This window comes from Gopherus flavomarginatus, chromosome 5 (genome assembly GCF_025201925.1).
Source record: "Gopherus flavomarginatus isolate rGopFla2 chromosome 5, rGopFla2.mat.asm, whole genome shotgun sequence".
In the NCBI taxonomy this organism is placed as follows: Eukaryota; Metazoa; Chordata; order Testudines; family Testudinidae; genus Gopherus; species Gopherus flavomarginatus.
Genome location: NC_066621.1, coordinates 42,169,480 through 42,186,809, shown reverse-complemented (window position 1 = coordinate 42,186,809; position 17,330 = coordinate 42,169,480). Strand labels below are relative to the sequence as shown.

General features: G+C 47.4%; 1 protein-coding gene across 1 annotated transcript; it reads right to left on the bottom strand.

Moving 5' to 3' along the window:
- LOC127052368 (NACHT, LRR and PYD domains-containing protein 3-like) lies at positions 1-17,330 on the bottom strand. Its single transcript, XM_050955965.1, has 9 exons — positions 17,048-17,330; positions 12,193-13,909; positions 11,568-11,657; positions 8,140-8,310; positions 6,967-7,137; positions 5,997-6,167; positions 4,024-4,194; positions 1,786-1,956; positions 1-133 (listed from the first exon to the last, which is right to left on the bottom strand). Exons 1-9 carry the CDS (start codon positions 17,328-17,330, stop codon positions 1-3), a joined length of 3,078 nt encoding a protein of 1,025 aa, XP_050811922.1.

Sequence of the window (17,330 nt, the reverse complement as noted above, 5' to 3'; positions counted from 1 at the left end):
TCAGAGATGATCTTCAGGATTGTAGTCTTCATCGCCATTATACTCTTCATCACCATTGTAGTCTTCATCATCATTATAGCTCTCTTCATCACCCTTGCCATCTCCATCTCTCTTAATAGCTTCTCCATTCAAGCTAGTGAGGAAGAAGCACAAGTATGTTGTGAATATGTCACCAGTACCCGAGATCTCAGCCCCTGCTCCCACGGCCATGCACAGTGCTGTGGTCACATACATGTGGTCTGTGGTGCTACCGGAAGTGCACTTTTGGGCAGAAAGTGATTTAAATCTCTGCACTCCCCCAGGAGCAAGGTCTGCCATGTGTGTGATGGAACCATGTATCTCTCCCCATCTATCTTCTCCTTTAACCACTCCACCCTTCCAGCCAATGTCTGTCAAGCAGAAAAGACAAGCTGGGATACTCTTTAGAGCCCATCTGTGTAATTCCTTAGTCTGCTACAGGAGTTCTTATTAACTGATAGCAGCTACACTCTGATCATGAGTGCACTGTCTCCTCGGCATCCTCAGACCCTGCCTGCTGGGGCAGTGGCAGACTGGGATTGAGGCCTTGGCTACACTGGTGCTTTACAGCACTGCAACTTTCTTGCTTAGAGGTGTGAAAAAACACCCCCCCCCCTCCAGTGCAGCAAGTTACAGGGCTGCAAAGCGCCAGTGTAAACACTGCCCCAGCGCTGAGAGCGCGGCTTCCAGCACTGTCAGCTAATCCCCATGGCGAGGTGGAGTACCTGCAGTGCTGGGAGAGCTCTCTCCCAGCGCTGGTGCCGTGACCACACTCACACTTCAAAGCGCTGCTGCGGGAGCGCTCCCGCGGTCGCGCTGTATGGCTGCAAGTGTAGCCGTACCCTAAGAAAACTGAACCCCTTGAATGGAAACAGGGAGCATGATCACAAGACTACTGGCCTGGTCCATTCTCAGAAACCCGCATTGGGGACGTGGGATAATTCAAAGCACATAAAGTGGAAGGTCCTACTCTAGTGGGAGTTAGCGCCAGGATTGATCTGGAGAAAAAGGGCCAGATTCCCTGGCCTGATTCATTCCCTCTCTGCTACTCTCATGGTGCAAAGGGGACAGAAACTGAAGCTGGACCCATAGGTGCTGACTTCTACTGGTGCCAGTGGGTGCTCGACCCCCCTCTGCCCCCAGCCCCGCCTTGACTCCGTCCCTTCCCTACCACCTCCAACCCCCATTCCAACCCTTCCCCAAAATCCCTGCCCCAACTCCGCCCTCTCCTTGCCCCTATTCCAACTCCTTCCCTAAATCCCCACCCAGCCCCGCCTCTTCCCCACCTCCTCCCTGAGCATGCCACGTTCCTGCTCCTCCCTCCTCCCCTCCTGGAGCTTGCGACAGCTGTTTGGCAGCAGCAAGCACTGGGAGGTAGATGGAGCAGCAGCGATGTGGCGTGCTCAAGGAAGGAGGCAGCAGAGGAGGAGGTGGGGTGTGGCGAGGAGGGGAGCTTGGCTGCCGGTGGGTGCAGAGCACCCACTAATTTTTTCCCATGGGTGCTCCAGCCCTGGAATACCCACGGAGTTGGTGCCTATGGCTGGGTCCATCTTCCCTGCTGGAGATTTCCCAAGCATGTGGGAGTCTATAATAGAGCCAATGCAGCTGGATCCTAGACCATGTCCCCCGGGGACCCCAGCATAGGGAGTGTATTGGAGTCAGGGAGAGTTGGGAAGGAAGGTGAAACCAAAAACCAGAAACAACTCTTAGTCATTTGGCATCACTTCTTTCTTTCTGACTCTGTCAGGACAGCCAGTGGTCACTTACAGTAGCATCTGCAGCTTACAGCTTGCGCTGTTCAGTCCATCACGCAGTCTTTTCATTCCCGAATCTCCCAGCGCATCGTGATTGATATTCAGCTCTGTCAGTGACTGGTTTGTAGTTATGACAACAGAAAGATCTTCGCAACAAGCAGGTGTCAGACCACACCCAGTCAGCCTGCAAGAGACAGGGACATGCCAACACAGGCATACCATACATGGTGTCCTCCCCCTCCCCCCGCCTCTGAAGCCAAATTCATCCCTGATAGATTTTAAGGCTAGAAAGAGCCATTATGATCATCCAGAGGCAGACTTGCAAAGGTACAAATGGTCACTAGGTGCTGGACTCCCACTGGTTTTCAATGAGGCTTAGGCCCATAATTACCATTTGTGCCTTTGAAAATTTCCCTTCTAGTCTGACCTCCTGAATAAGGCCAGCCAGAGAATTTCACTCGCATCTAGGTTATGATCCCTGTATTTAGCCCGATAACATGTGGATGAGCCAGAACATATCATTTAGGATGACATGTTATCTTGATTTAAAGGCTCCAAGAGTTGGAGAATCCAGCACATCCCTTAGCAGTCTGTTCCAGTGGTTAATTACCTGCATAGTTAAAAAGTTGTGTTCCTCAGGAGATTATTTTATGCCGTAATTCAGTGAGAAACATCAGTGATTTTCCAAAAACAATGAGGGGACTCTTTGCTGTTTTTGCTGATACAGACTAACATGGCGACCCCTCTGAAACCTGTCACCATGCAAGGCAGTGATTTTACAGAGTGTTGTGCACATACTTCCTGCCGTGTGGATTTCGCTCTATGAACGCTTGCTGACTGTTCTACTTGTTTATTTCTGTGTTATCTGAAGAGGAAAAGTGTTGGCAAAATTCATCCCTGGCCTTATTCCACTGAAGTAAACTGGAGTTAAATCAGGGATTCATTTGCCACCATGATTCTGACCATATTAGGAAAAGCTGGTGCCATCTGAGAGTAGGTATGAAAACCTGACACTCGTCTTTCTACCCTGCTGGGGTTTGGGGGGATGCTCCCCAATTTAAGGTTGGCAATTTTCTATGAACATTGCTAGTGCAGTGTAGTTCATTTGAAGTTCTTGACCGTTGTGCACCAATCTATATCTTGGCAAGCAGGCCTGACCCAACAGGCTCACACTGAAAGGGTGACGCCTTAATTACTGCGTAAGAAAGAGATGGAAGCAAAAGCACAGGACAGAGACAGAGTCAGCAGAAAACACTCAGCAGCCGCTGGAGAGATGGAGATGCAAGGAACAAGAGCAGGGATTGTTACGCTCTCACAATGCCAGTGTGACTCTAATAGGCACATAGTGGCATCCAGTTTTACACTTCAGCTGAGGTTTCATTACAGTGACACAGTGCCACCTTGTGGCTTTGGGGCTGTCACTCCTTTTTCTTGCTGGAGAGTTGTCCATACAACCTGCCATCCAAGTGGGTAATACTTAATAATTTAGCTGGCAGGCTCCTCACAGGTACCAAGTTTTTGAATGGATCTGCATGGGTTTAAAGGCTGAACTACATTGACCAGATGTCCCAATTTTATAGGGACCATTCCAATATTTGGAGTTTTATCTTATATAGGCACCTATTACCCTCCACCCCCATCCTGATTTTTTATACTTGCTGTCTGGTCACCCTCGGCTGAACATCCCTCTCATCCCAGGGCAGAGGCGGTTCTGCTATAGGGGCACCTGTGGCACTTCCCTGCTCAGAAGGCGAGACAATAAAATCAGTTGTGGACTCATCCCTATTCTCTGCATCGTACCCAAATGTTCATTTAACTGACTGGACCCTACCTAAAATTCTGATCAAGGGCTGGCACGGTCAACAGGGAGGAGCTGGAAGTGAGGTCACGGAGCTGTACCTATTCTGTGGTCAAACAGAGCATTTCACTCTTCACAGTGGCCAGTTTGGCACATTTGATGACCACTAAATGCACAAAAAAAGACAACAGAGACTGTCTACCGGCCTTCAGTGGGAAAAGCTGTGCCGAGCTGATCCTGGCATGGATGGGGAATGGATGGGACTATCTGGCGACGCATATTGCTAAATGTAGAAAGATCCCACTGTTGCCAGAGATCAAGGAATAGCTGCAATTGCTGGAGATTTTTAATTTAAGCAGCCACAATGTGTTGATGAATGAAAACATGCCCAGATTAGCCAGAAATAGCAGAGCCAAGACCAGCCAATCACAAAGGAAGCCGCTGGTGACTTACCTTAGTTTCTGTAGTTTGCAGTCTGGCTGTCTCAGCCCATCACACAGCAGTTTCATTCCTGCATCTCCCAGTTTATTATAGCACATGTCCAGCTCTCTCAGGGACTGGCTTTTACTGAGAACAGCAGAGAGAGCCCCACAACAAACTCCTGTGAAATAACAGTTCGACAGCCTGCAGGGGACAGACAGACAGAGAGGACAGTGATCAGGCCTCGGGAGTCTCCCAACTTATCCTGAGGATTCCCATTTTCTGGCACCCTCTGCCGGCCTCCTAAGCAGCTGCTTCAGTACTCTGCTCTGAGCAGCATCTCTATGGGTAGAGTCCTGGAGGAGTCCAACCAGACAGGGCCGGCTTTAGGCAGATTCAGCTGATTCCCAGGAATCGTGCCCCGCGCCTAAGAGGGCCCCGCGCCCAGAGCCGGAGCCCCGGCCAGAGCGTGGCAAGCCGCCCTGCAGTCCCGGTCTCCCAGCTGGAGCCCCGACCAGAGTGCGGCAAGCCGCCCCGCAGCCCCAGTCTCCTGGCTGGAACTCCGGCCGGAGCATGGCAAGCCTCTCCGCAGTCCTGCTCTCCCGGCTGGAGCTTCGGGCCCTTTAAATAGCCCCCATAGCCCTGGGGTAGCGGGTGGCTCCGGGGGCTAGTTAAAGGGCTGGGACTCCAGCTGCCTCTGCCACCCCGTCCTTTAAATAGCCGCCGGAGCCCCGCCGCCACCATGTATTCTCCAGGGCTCTCGCTGCTATTTAAAAGGTCCGGGGCGGGGTAGAAGCAGGGGAGCCCCGGGCACTTTAAATAACCCCCAGAGCCCTGGGATAGCGGGAGGCTTGGGGGCTATTTAAAGGGCTGGGGCTTCAGCTGCCTCTGCTGCACCCCCTGCCCTGCCCCCAGCCAGCTCTGCCCCCAGCCAGCTCTGCACTCCGTGCCCACAGCCAGCCCCTGCCAAACCCCCTGCCCTGTCTCCAGCCACCCCCTGCCACACACCCCTGTGGCCCTGCCCAAAGCCAGCCAGCCCCCACACACCCCTGCCCGCATCAGCCCTGCACACCCTGCCCACACCCAGCCCCAACCCCCCTGCCCTGTCTCCAGCCAACCCCGCTGCACTCCCTTGCCTGAAGCCAGCCAGTTCTGCACTCCTCTGTCTCCAGCCCTCCCAACCCCTGCTGCATCCCCCTGCGGCCCTGCCTGAAGCCAGCCCACCCCATACCCCCCTGTCTCCAGCCAGCCCTGCACCCCTTTCCCTGCCTGCAGCTAGACCCTACCTCCAGTCAGCCCCTGCCCTGCCTCTAACCAGCCCCATGTTCACTGCTGCCCTGCAGTTCCCAGGGCAGTAACCCTGCACACCTGCTTCAATGAGGCGGGCAGGGAGCAGCTGGGACCCACACGTGCACAGCCGCAGGGAGTGGCAGGGACCCACACATGTGAAATGGAGGTCATTAATAAGCAATCAACAGTATATATGATGCAATGTACCTAATATATAATTGTATTATTTATATAGTTATGGAAAGTAAATAATACATGGAAGAAATGAAAGGCTTTTTTTTACACTTTTTTTTTTTTTTAGTCATCCCTGCCAGGGCCCCGCCGAAAATGTTCTAATTGGGCCCCGCACTTCCTAAAGCCGGCCCTGCAACCAGAGAGGCATTTCTGACCGTGGCAGCCCTGTCCAGCCTACAGACACAAAGGTCTGCATAAAGGAAAGCCCTTTGGTATCAGTGGGCTCAACCCTGCAATGCTTTCACATGGGAATCTGTGATGAAGGATCCAGCCCTTACTTCTGCAGGCTTTGCCTCTTTATTTGAGATGCTGTAGCTAAATCCTTCCCCACAAAATATTCTCTCTTCTGGTACTTCATGTTGCTCATGCTCTTGATCTCATTGGTCCTGAACCTGCACCGCCCACATGGGGAAACTTACACCATGCCTCTGAAATGAGCAAACACTAATCAGAGGCTTTTAAGGAAGCCAGGGAGCACTCACACGAGTTTCTGTATTTTACAGTTCTCTCGTTTCAGTACGGCACACAGATGTTTCACTCCAGAATCCCTCAGCTCATTATTTCTCAGGTCCAGCTCCGTCAGGGTCTGGTTGGTACCGAGAACAGAGGCAAGGTCATCACAACAAGCAGCTGTGAGAAGGCAACACTCCAGCCTGTGGGAGAGAGAGATGGACAGAGAGAAAGGTAGCAACCTGTTTCTGCACCACTCACTGCACTTGGGGCCGGTTTCAGAGGCGATGTGTAAGCTGGTGAAAATTACATTCCCTAGGTCAGATCCAGAGTCTGTTAAAGTGAAAGCAACTCTTTCTGTTGGTTTCAGTGGGCACTGGGGCAGGTCTTCTGGACTCAGTTTTGCTCCCATTTACCCAAGTGGAGCTCCCCTTCATTTCAATGGGTGGTGTACCCCATAGCTGACAGCATAGGCTCCAGCACTGGAGCACCCACGAAAAAAAATAGTAGGCACTGAGCACCCACCAGCCACAGCTGATAGGTTGTGGCACCAATCAGCTGTTTGGAGGCTGGTGAAGGCATTTGGGGGAGGGCAGAGAGCAGTGAGCCGCGGGGGCCTTGGGGAGATGTTGGACAGGGGTAGGAAGAGGCAGAGTGAGGGTGAGGCCTCAGAGAGGGGGCGGGAAAAGGCAGATTGAGGGTGGGGCCTTGTGGAAGGGGTGAAGTGGGGACAGGGCCTCAGAGCAGAGAGGGGATGGAGCATCCCTGGAGAAAAATAAAAGTCAGCGCCTATGGCTGAGAGGATGGGTGATGTTAGAGAGGGTTTAAAGGATTAATAGTATAATATTTGGCACTAGATTTCCAAATACTGCCGGAATAGCAGGAGTCCTACATCTGAATATGAGGCTGTTTGCCCACGCCTAGCACACACAGATCATTGGTGAAAAGAGATATAGAAATACAGTATGAAGAAAATGCTCATCTACTCCAGTGGTTACTCACTTTATTTTCTGTAGTTTACAGTTTGGATGCTTCAGTGCTTTGTACAGCAGCTTCACTCCTAAATCTCCCCATTTACTATAGCTCAGGTCCAGCTCTGTCAGGCTCTGGTTTTTAGTGAGCACAGAGGCGAGATCACCCACGGAAGTAGCGGTGAGACTGCGACCCCTCAGCCTGCAGGAGACAAAGGTATATGGAATCCACAATGACTCCTCATTTGAACACAGCCACTTGTGTCCCTGTCACAGCTACGCTCCTAGGAAGCCAAGCTAGGCAGCTCGACACCTGCAGCAAAAGTGTGAGTTGAAATCCAACAGGCCTGAGGGGCATCCTGGCTATTCCAACGTTAAGGAAACCAGAATAGCTCTGGGAGTGCTGAGCTGGCCACTGCTACATTCTCTGAAAGGTGCCATGTGAGCAGGCTCTTGAATTAGCCTTGGTCCTATAATTGGTGCAGAAGATGAATATGCCTATGGCCCCAGCCCCATCACACCATGCCCATTAGAGGACTCCCTGGCTCTTTTCCTTCTCTCCCATTGTGTTCTGGGAATGTCAGGACTGGGGCTGTGTGCCCCTTTGGCAAGGGCGTGTCAATGGAAGGATCCTTGGTTGGTGCCCTTTTCCCCACTTCCACTTTGTACCCCTTGCCAGCAGCCACAATCTGGCCCATAACATGCCAGCAATTATTAATCATTGTAATTGATCATGACCAAGTCAAAGTCCCACAGGGGCTTTATCTCCCTACATCAGGGCTTGGTAAAGTTAATCTTTCACTTTCAAAAGGAAACCAAAGGGTTTAGGACTGACTGGTGAGAGTAAATTTACTGCCTCCTTCCAGTGCAGAGATCACAGACTCGCGTTTAAACGTTCCTGAGAACTTCTCCTCTGGCCTGAGAGTGCAGCATGGCCATTTTCAGCCCACAAGGGGGTTTTCATGAAACTCACTGGGAAATGGAAAACTGGGCTTCTGCTGGAAGGCTGTGTGCAACCTTCACCATAGTGTAACTAGTAGTAGCTCCATAATCCTGGGGCTGAAATCTTCTGAACTGGGTCTCAGAGCTGAGTAGAGGGCTATCACTGACTATGAACTGAAGTGAAGAGTTCCTCCTGGATGTAGGTTTCAGTTATAATGCCATGAATATAACACAGTTATAAAGAAAATCCATGGTTACGTACCCCAGTTTCTGAACACCGCAGTTTTGATGTTTCAGTCCCTTACAGAGCAATTTAATCCCTGTTTCCCCCAGTTTGTTACCGCTCAGGTCCAGCTCTTTCAGGGACTGGTTTGTCTTGAGAGCAGAGGCGAGATCCTCACAACAAGCCGAGGTGAGACGGCAGCACCCTAAGCTGCAAGAGACAGTTGCGGTTACTGCTTGTTTTTACCCAGTTGGCGGCCTCCACTTTATTCATATCAGTGTATTCCTGTAAAGAGATTTAGAGCTTGATCCAAAGCCTAAAGACTCCTATCATCTTCCCTGGCTTTGGGTCAGGACCTTTGCCAGCTGTATTGTTCTTAATCAAAGTGACTGCTAGCCATCCTATGGCATGTGCCAAACACTCTGCTGATGTGACGATGATATGGCAGAAGTGTTCCTAGGCAATTAACAGACTAGTGTGAGGGCATGTTCAAGGTTACCAGTGCTGAACAAGAGAACAATCTCAAGCCGGGCTCCTGGAAGCACCTAGGTACATGCTTAATTTTAAGTACATGAGTAGTTCCATTAAATTCACCTTTAAAACAGTAATAGGAAAACTGAAGAACTTCATGTGATGTGGAAGGAATTTCTCTCTTTTACAAAAGGAAAAGACAGTGTGAAAATGGAAGGCTCATGGGAAGGTGGAATGATTTAGCAGACCAGGATTTTATGTTTGTAACATGTTTCCTTGCTTCTCTGTGATAATTTGGGGTGTTTTGCAAGCACAGTTTTGTATCATTGATTTATAATAATTGAAGACATTTTAAAAACAAACAAACACTATGCCAATGTAATAGGGAAACTGAGACTGTAGCAGAAGTCAGGACAGTCAGAGTTATGGTTAACTCGTTCCCTGGGGCATGCCTTCTGCTCTTCCCCTTGGCATGCATTTACTATAACAGGATCTTTCATTACAGGGAAGATGCTTCATAATATTCCATGTTTAATTAGCAATCCCAAGCAAGGCCGGCTCTAGCCATTTCGCCGCCCCAAGCACGGCGGCACGCCACCGGGGGGGCTCTGCCGCTCGCCGGTCCCTCGGCCCTGGTGGACCTCCTGCCTGTGGGAGGTCCACCGGAGCCACCTGCTGCCCTCCCAGCAACTGGCAGAGAGCCCCACGCGGCATGCCGCCCCAAGCACGCGCTTGGCGTGCTGGGACCTGGAGCCGGCCTTGATCCCAAGAGCTGAACTGTAAGTGGCTTGTATTTGAGCAAAGACTCAGTTGTGAAAAGCTAAGCAGGATCTGGGTAAGTAAACAGGAGAAAGGGAAGACTGTTTAGGGTAGATTTTTCAAAAGTGTTTATGTGCCATGTGGCAAACTCAGGACACTTAGCTACCAAGAGAGGGGTAGTAATTAGTCCCAGAAGGCTTAACCGTGGAGGAATAAGGTTCAGCTGGAACAGGGGTTACCAGGGAGCTAATTAGTTTCAGCTGGCCCCAATGGCTGGAGACCTTTTTAAACCCTTCCTGGCAGGGAAGCAGGGGGGAGGAGAGAAGTAGAGTAGCTGCCAGTGAGTAGGGGCAGCTGAACTCTAAAACTTTTCTTGCAAGGCAGATTACACTCTCCCCAGAAGGACAGGACAACAGAACAAGGGCCTGACTGAGAAGGGATCAGCCAGACCCTGCGCGACTGTGAAGGGCTTTTGCTTTGCCCATGCCTGTGTCTCCAAGGCTGAGAAGGACTGAGCTAGCAGAGGAGAGACAGGTACTTTGCCACAGCCATTAGAGAGACAAGTTAGATGAGGTAATTTCTTTTATTGGACCAACTTCTGTAGGTGAGAGATCCAAACTTTCGAGCTACGCAGAGCTCTTCTTCAGGGCTGGGAGATGTACCAAGAGTGTCACAGCTAAATATAAGATCAAACAGATAGTTTAGCATAAGTAGTTAGCATATATTTTAATCTAGGGTGACCAGACAGCAAGTGTGAAAAAAAATTGGGACAGGAGGTGGGGGGTAATAGGAGACTATATAAGAAAAAGACCCAAAAATCGGGACTGTCCCTATAAAATTGGGACATCTGGTCACCCTAATTTAAATCTGAGGGACCATTCAAGGGGAAGTGGCCGCTGCAGTCACAGGACAAATAGAGGAGTTAGTGGGTTGCAGATTGCAATAAACCATAACTCCTGTGTCTTTATTAAGAACATAATTTTTAGAGTCTAGCAAAGTTATGAATTCAAACTCCCAGGTTCATCTTTTGAAAGCCTTGGGCAGGTTTCCTTTGAGGGTGAGGACTGATAGGGGTCAGATGTGGAGCCATCACTTTGTGAAAAGAGTTCACCCACAGGTGAAAGGGTATTTTCATCTTTGATCATTTTCCTGTGGAAGTTCATTCGATCTGTAGTGGTTATCTTGGGGCCATTGACATTCACTGAAATCCCTTAGGTACCGTACATTTGAAAATTCTTCCTCATGTCAAATGTTTGAGGGGTTTAAAAACCAATCACCATTGAGACTTCTTGGTTTGTTAACAGCATTCTTGGTCAAAATTCTCCTCTGAGATTCTTGCCTAAACTTATACTGACTTCAGTGGGAGTTGCTTCCACGTTGACTCCTGAATTTTTTCCCTCTGGGAACAATGCTTCCCATTCAGGAATAATGCAGCTGTGGAGCCCCATACTAAGTGGGTATTTTTCAGGAGCACATCCAGTGTGTCATAGACCTGGACATCTATAAAAAACATTATTCCTGTCAACCAGCTCTTTTTCCATAGAACATAAATAAACTGCTCTTATTTTGTATGGGTGAGGGGACGCGAAAGAAGAAATCAGGCCTGTTACATTGGTAAAACATATAGGACAGGGGTGGGCAACCTTTCAGAAGTGCTGTGCCGAGTCTTCATTTATTCACTGTTATTTAAGGTTTCGCGTGCCAGTAATACATTTTAACGTTTTTAGAAGGTCTCTTTCTATAAGTCTATAATATAGAACTAAACTATTGTTGTATGTAAAGTAAATAAGGTTTCTAAAATGTTTAAGAAGCTTCATTTAAAATTAAATTAAAATGCAGAGCCCAGCGGACCAGTGGCCAGGACCCGGGCAGTGTGAGTGCCACTGAAAATCAGCTCGCGTACCGCCTTCAGCACACATGCCATAGGTTGCCTACCCCTGATATAATATATACTTAATAACAGAAATACATTTCATAATAATGTTCTTATCTAGATACAGTGCACAAAGTGGCAATAATAAATAATAATGATACATAAATATGTCTGGCTTGAGTGACCTCCAGATTCCTGTGTCTTTATCACTTACACATCATGAGGCTGGCTGGTTCCATGTGAATTAGCAGTCATTCTGCTGCTCAGAGACTAAACACCAGTGATACATAGCTGCACATTGCTGCTAAGCCCTGGCCTGAGAGAAAAGCAGCAATGATAGGTTCATAGAAGAGCAAACACTTACGATATTTTCTTTAGTTTACAGCCTGGATCCTTCAGTGCTTGACACAAAAGATGAGGTGGGGAATATTTTGGCTCCTTCTCCTCCAGCTTCCTGGAAAGAGAGAACAGAAACATTCCATTTTGGGTGCTGAAAAAAAAATTCACTCTCATTTCAAGAGGTTGTCTCAGTAGTTTTTATTCTGGAGCAGACAATTCAATTATTTTTTTTGAAAAATAATCCTTTTAAAGATTATCGGATGCTACTTTAGTAAATGAGGGATTTCTGGCATCAGAAACGTGTATCTCGAAAAGTGTAAGTGAATCGGGCTTATTTGACAGCCCAGGGAATTGAAGGTGTCTGTTATTGGCCAGGACAAAGATCCTGAATGACAGCCCATTAACGTTTATGGAAAGTCTCTCATGTTGACTTGAATAGGCATTGGGTCAAGATTGTGGTAATGTAAGCAGCCCCCTATCATCAGTACAATGTATTGAGTAAGGATCTCTGGATTTAGGTCTATGAAAATATGGCATTATGCTGGAATGGTTGACAAATCCATCTGCACTCTGACAACAGCAGGTGCTATTATAACTACACACACTGGATATTCATATCAATAAACTGACACACTCACCAAGGAACTAACTTTCGTAGCACTGACTCTTGTCTTTCCTCCTGCTCTTCCAGTCCAAACGTACAATCATTCAGAGAGAGTGACTGCTCATTACGACAATTCTTTATGCAGAATGAAAGAACCATGTGGTCGATTTTTGTAAAGTTAATATTGCTCAGTCCAATTTCTTGGAAATGATCCATTGCACTTTTGACAAACTCTTCGTCCTGAATCTCATACAAACAGTGAAGCAACTCAAGCTGGAATCGTTTTTCCTGGAGGGATCTGAAGGTCAGACCACAGCTTCTTTTTGCTGCAGATCCAAACCACTTCAATAAATCCTGTTTAATTTCAGGTGAAATTTTACAGCCAAAGATTTTTTCTGTGTGATTCATTCTCTCTTTGTTTAAGAGACCAAACAGGAAACGTACCGTCAAGGTAAAAGAATTATCTCTAGATTTTCCATAATTTTTCAAAATTTCATTCACATCTTTCTTCAGAGTCACTGAATCACACCCTTTTTCTTCATTTTCCACCAAGAGATAGAACAAAGCTGCAAAGAACTCTTGGAAACTTAAGTGAATGAAGCTGTAGATGCTTTCAAAGCCGATATCTTTTTGGAAAATATTCTTAGTGAGAAAGAGGGACTGAATGTCAGATCCATCCAAACCATGCTTCCTTGCATCTTCTTCTTCAAAGAGTATTTTGTTGTTTAAGATCCCATCTGCAGCTAGGGAGCATAGCTTCTTCAAGTCAGTGTGCACGGATTCCTTTGAAGTGGAATGGTTATCTAATAAACTGGACACAAAGAGCATGTATGCTGAGGTGGTTGTTTTTGAGCTTTTGGCTAGATCTTCTCCACTCTCCATCTGTTGTTTCATCACCGTGCACAGGATCCAGCACACGATGGGAGCAAAACACATGGTGAAGAGCATTTCATTCTCTTTTACAAAATCTAGAGCTTGTTTTGCTTGGATGGCATTTGCAAAGAATTTGCAGAAATACTCCTTCCTGTCCTCTTCAGAGAATCCCAGGATTGTTGCAATATGGGGAAACTTCAGACACTGCCGGAGTTTATCCAGACCAGTTGGTCTGGTAGTGATTATTAAGTAGGATTTTGGAAGAATTGTTTTCCTTAATAAACTGCTCAGTATGATTTCCACTGGCTTTGTCTGACAGGGATCAGTGCACAGACTACTTTCTTGCTGATCAAAGGAAAATTTAAGTACATCAAAACCATCAATTATGAACAAAAGCTTCTCTGGATTCACCAAAATATCTTTGATGGGTGCGTTTCTGTCAGGACAATTGTTTAAAATCAGATCCGCGACACTTCGACGCTCAGAAATACAGTTCATTTCCCTGCTATTGATGTAGAAGATGTAATCAAACTTGCCGGGATAGAGTTTTCCAAATGCCCAGTCTACCATGAGCTTCTTGGCTAACATTGTTTTTCCAATCCCAGCAGCTCCCTGCAGCACAATGCTTCTCAGTGGTCTTTGCCTGTTTCCACTAGCATCGAATAAAGTCTCCAGTTTAGTAGAACTAGCTCGCTTTGCCATGATTTCTGCATGCTCTTTCCCTTTGGCTCTTATTTCGTGCTTTCTCTCCTTCTGGTCACGATGTTCCTTTACAATCAGCAGCTTTGTGTATCTTGTGTTTAGTTCCACACACTCTCCAATTTGATTGTTCCTCTCTTCTATTAGTTGGTATTTTTCTCTTATATGTTCCTTATACTTTGGTCTGTAATCTACTTCAGTGATATGGAGCATCAAAATCCGTGAATGCAGAAATTCAGGGGAAAAAGACAGATTTGTCATTAAGGAGTTTCATGGTAGTGCTATTTCAATGCATAGGAATCCCAGATTCTAATCAACAAGGAGAATAACAGATCATATTGCTGGGGAGTGGAGGGGGGGGGAATTTCAGATGATGGAAAATAGGTATTTTGAAATTAAATTTTAAAAATTGAATTCAGCTGAACATTGACTATACTAGTGAAATGTTTCCAAAGATGGAGGTTCTTCAATATGGAGAGATGCAGGGAGTAGAAGGGAAAATATATACATGCTGTCTAATAGCTGATGTTTAAAAGCAGAATGCTTCCCTTTATTTCAAAGGGTTTTGGATCACCCCCCAACTCAGTTACTCATGAATTTGAGAATTTGGAAGACACACTGGGCCAAATTCTGGTCTCTGTAACACTGGGATAAATCGGAATAATGACCTAATTACAGGTACTCAAGATTTACACTGGTGTACCTGAGGTCAGATTCTGTCCCCAAATGACTATTATTTTGTCTACTGATACACTGAACACTTGATAGATGCACTGTAATGTCTGCAACGCTGCTACCAACTGGGTACATTTTCAACATATATGTCCCATACGTTACCTTGCGTCATTTTCAAACTCAGAGTTGCAACAGATAGAGATCGAGTAGACTGAGGCTGAACCAAAACTGAAAGAGAAATAACATGGGGTTAGTATGAGTCTCAGAGAAATGAGATGGGCATGAGCCACATATCAATGGATCTCCGCTCCTTTTGAAGGAATGATTCCTACAGAGCCAAGACTCAATCCTCTTGTTCTCATTAAATATCAAGGGTGCTCACAGGAATAGGAGAAGTACATTCTAAAGAAACTTCATTACACTTTGGCTAGTTGCAGTGAGGGCCAGGAAGTGATGAATCCTGTGATGGGGCATCTGCTCTGCACTGGCCCTGATAGGGTTAAAACCCAGCCTACAGGGCTGCAAAGAAACAGTCAATTAGGGCAGTGTCTGCAGCCAATTAGGGTGGCGGCTAGACCAGCCAATCAGGGCCATATAAAAGGAAGCTGAAAGCTAGAACAAGGAGTCTGCTGCAGGAAGACCAAAGGAGGGGACTGGCTTCCTAGAGGGATGCAGAGACTAGCACTGTGAACAGGGCTGCTAGAGCTTGCAGGCCCGAGGCCCTGGGAAGAGAGTGAAGGAGCCAGAGGCAGGAGCTGAAGGTGCTGGGGCTGCAGGGAAGCGGCCTAGGGAATTGAGACAGAGTGGTATAGAAAGAAAGGAGGGGCAGTGGGAAGCTGTCATTTAGAGGGTCCCTGGGCTGAGACCCAGAGTAATGAGCGGGCCTGGGACCCCCTCCCCACTCGCTGCTGAAGAAATGGCCAGGCTATGGACTGTCAAGCTGCTGCGAGGAGCAGCTAGACTGTTGCATAAGGAGTCCCTCTGGAAGTGGGGAACCCGGACTGTGAGACGGCCAGAGGTCTGTGCCACAAAGCAGAGGCAGTGAGACTGGAACTGCAGTGGGTCTACAGGCAGAAATGAGGACGGGAGCGTCACCACCGCTGGCGGGCACACCTGCTGACCAGCACTATTTCCTGAAATGGCCACCAGGAGGCACCAGTGTGGTGAAAGACCCCGTGAGAAATCCTTAAAATATGAGTCCAAAGCAACAGAATAATATTTCAGGTGGAGTGGAGGGGGAAAGTGCATCATTTTCAAACTAGTGTAACTCATAAAAATGGCAGAACAAATTTTATACAAATTGTCCTTGTATTCTCAATGGGCTGAGATCATCTTGGAAACCTTGTTTGAGAAGGTTACGAAGTGTGTGTGTGGGTGAAGCAGGGGGCCTAGAAAAGGAGGGATAAGAATGGAAGGGGGAAAACATTGGTAACTGTAGCGCTATCACAGCAGATTTGGTCTATCTAGTGAGCTCCAGCAACTCTGAGTCACAGAGCCACCCGCAGGCAGTGGTGTCAGGCTGCCGGAAAGCCGAGCAGTACCTGGGGCTGTTATAATATATGCCAAGGGCCTGGGTCTCAGAGAAGCCCCAAATCCAGGTGGTGCACTAGTGGCTTAAAGCTACCCTTGTTCTCCACTCCTGAGCTGTGTGTTCCATGCTGTGTTTTCTGAGAGCACCGAATCTATCCTGTGGACTTCAGTGGGAGTAGGATCAAACTCTGTGTCATGTACAGATCTGTTTAGCTCAGGGGTTCTCAAACTGGGGGTTGAGACCCCTCAGAGGGTCAAGAGGTTATTACATGGGGGGGGCGGGTCGCAAGCTGTCAGCCTCCACCCCAAACTCTGCTTTGCCTCCAGAATTTTTAACGGTGTTAAATATATAAAACAGTGTTTTTAATTTTTTAGGGGGTCACACTCAGAGGCTTGCTATGTGAAAGAGGTCACCAGTACAAAAGTTTGAGAACCACTGGTTTAGCTCCTGTGTGATGGGCTGTGCTTTCTCCCACATAAAAATAAAATGTATGGCGTGACCATGCAACCTGGAAGCGCAATAGGAGCAGAATCAGGTTTTTACAATAGCATTCTGCTTCTAACAGGTCTCTCTCTTCCTCTGTTACCTGTATGGTGTCAGTCTATATTTGACATAAATACTTAAGTGGAAATGTATTATACACTAACTACAGCTGATTCGTGGACTAATAAATGCAGTGCTCATCTAGAGAACAGGCAGTAAGAGCTACTAATAGAAAAAAGGCACAATAGTTTCACAGTCATTCTAGAAAAATATTATGGACCAAATTTTCAAAGAGCAGCATCCCTTTTACTGGTGCAAATTGACGTATTGGTGCAAATCTGGGTACTCCCAGTGGGTACAGAGCAGGTTGTTAGAGGTGCCAATGCTCTGATTTGGACCTGAAGTTATAGGGCTGCACTTTTTGCAGGTGCAAAAAAGGAGGCTGGAGTTTTGCAAGTTCACCCCATATGTGTCTCTGCCTCAGCTGGTGACTCCCATCGGTTTCCTCAGGGTTCTGGACTCTGTTAGGTGGTGTTAGCTTGCTGCTGCTGCTACTGCTGTTCGTTCCGCTGGAGCTGCCGTGGGGAATATTAATGAAGAACAACTCACAGGGGTAGCAGCCACATTAGATTTTTTGTACCTGTCTCTTTTTCCTCTTGGAGTTTCACGGCAGAGTTTTTCAGGCCGATCTTGGTGAAGATTTCGATCGCTACATTCACTGCACTGTCTTTGCCATAGAACTCTATCAGGAGACTGGCCACGTCCATTTCGTCGGCATTCTCCAACTTGCCCCGGGGGATTTTACGTTTCGTCCCCTCATAGCGAAAATCAGATAATTTGTGTTTAAATTTTTTAAAATCTTTCTTTTCGAGATCCTCCAGTTCCTGCACGAGGATGTCAGTCAGGGTCTTGTCTTCACTCAT

Excerpts from the sequence above, each read along its gene's own strand:
- LOC127052368 (XM_050955965.1), bottom strand. The coding sequence starts at position 17,330 with ATGAGTGAAGACAAGACCCTGACTGACATCCTCGTGCAGGAACTGGAG. Across the intron at positions 7,138-8,139 it reads TGCGGTGTTCAGAAACTGGG|GCTGAGGGGTCGCAGTCTCA; the intron begins GTACGTAACCAT and ends TGTCTCCTGCAG. Across the intron at positions 4,195-5,996 it reads TGTAAAATACAGAAACTCGT|GCTGTCGAACTGTTATTTCA; the intron begins GTGAGTGCTCCC and ends TGTCCCCTGCAG.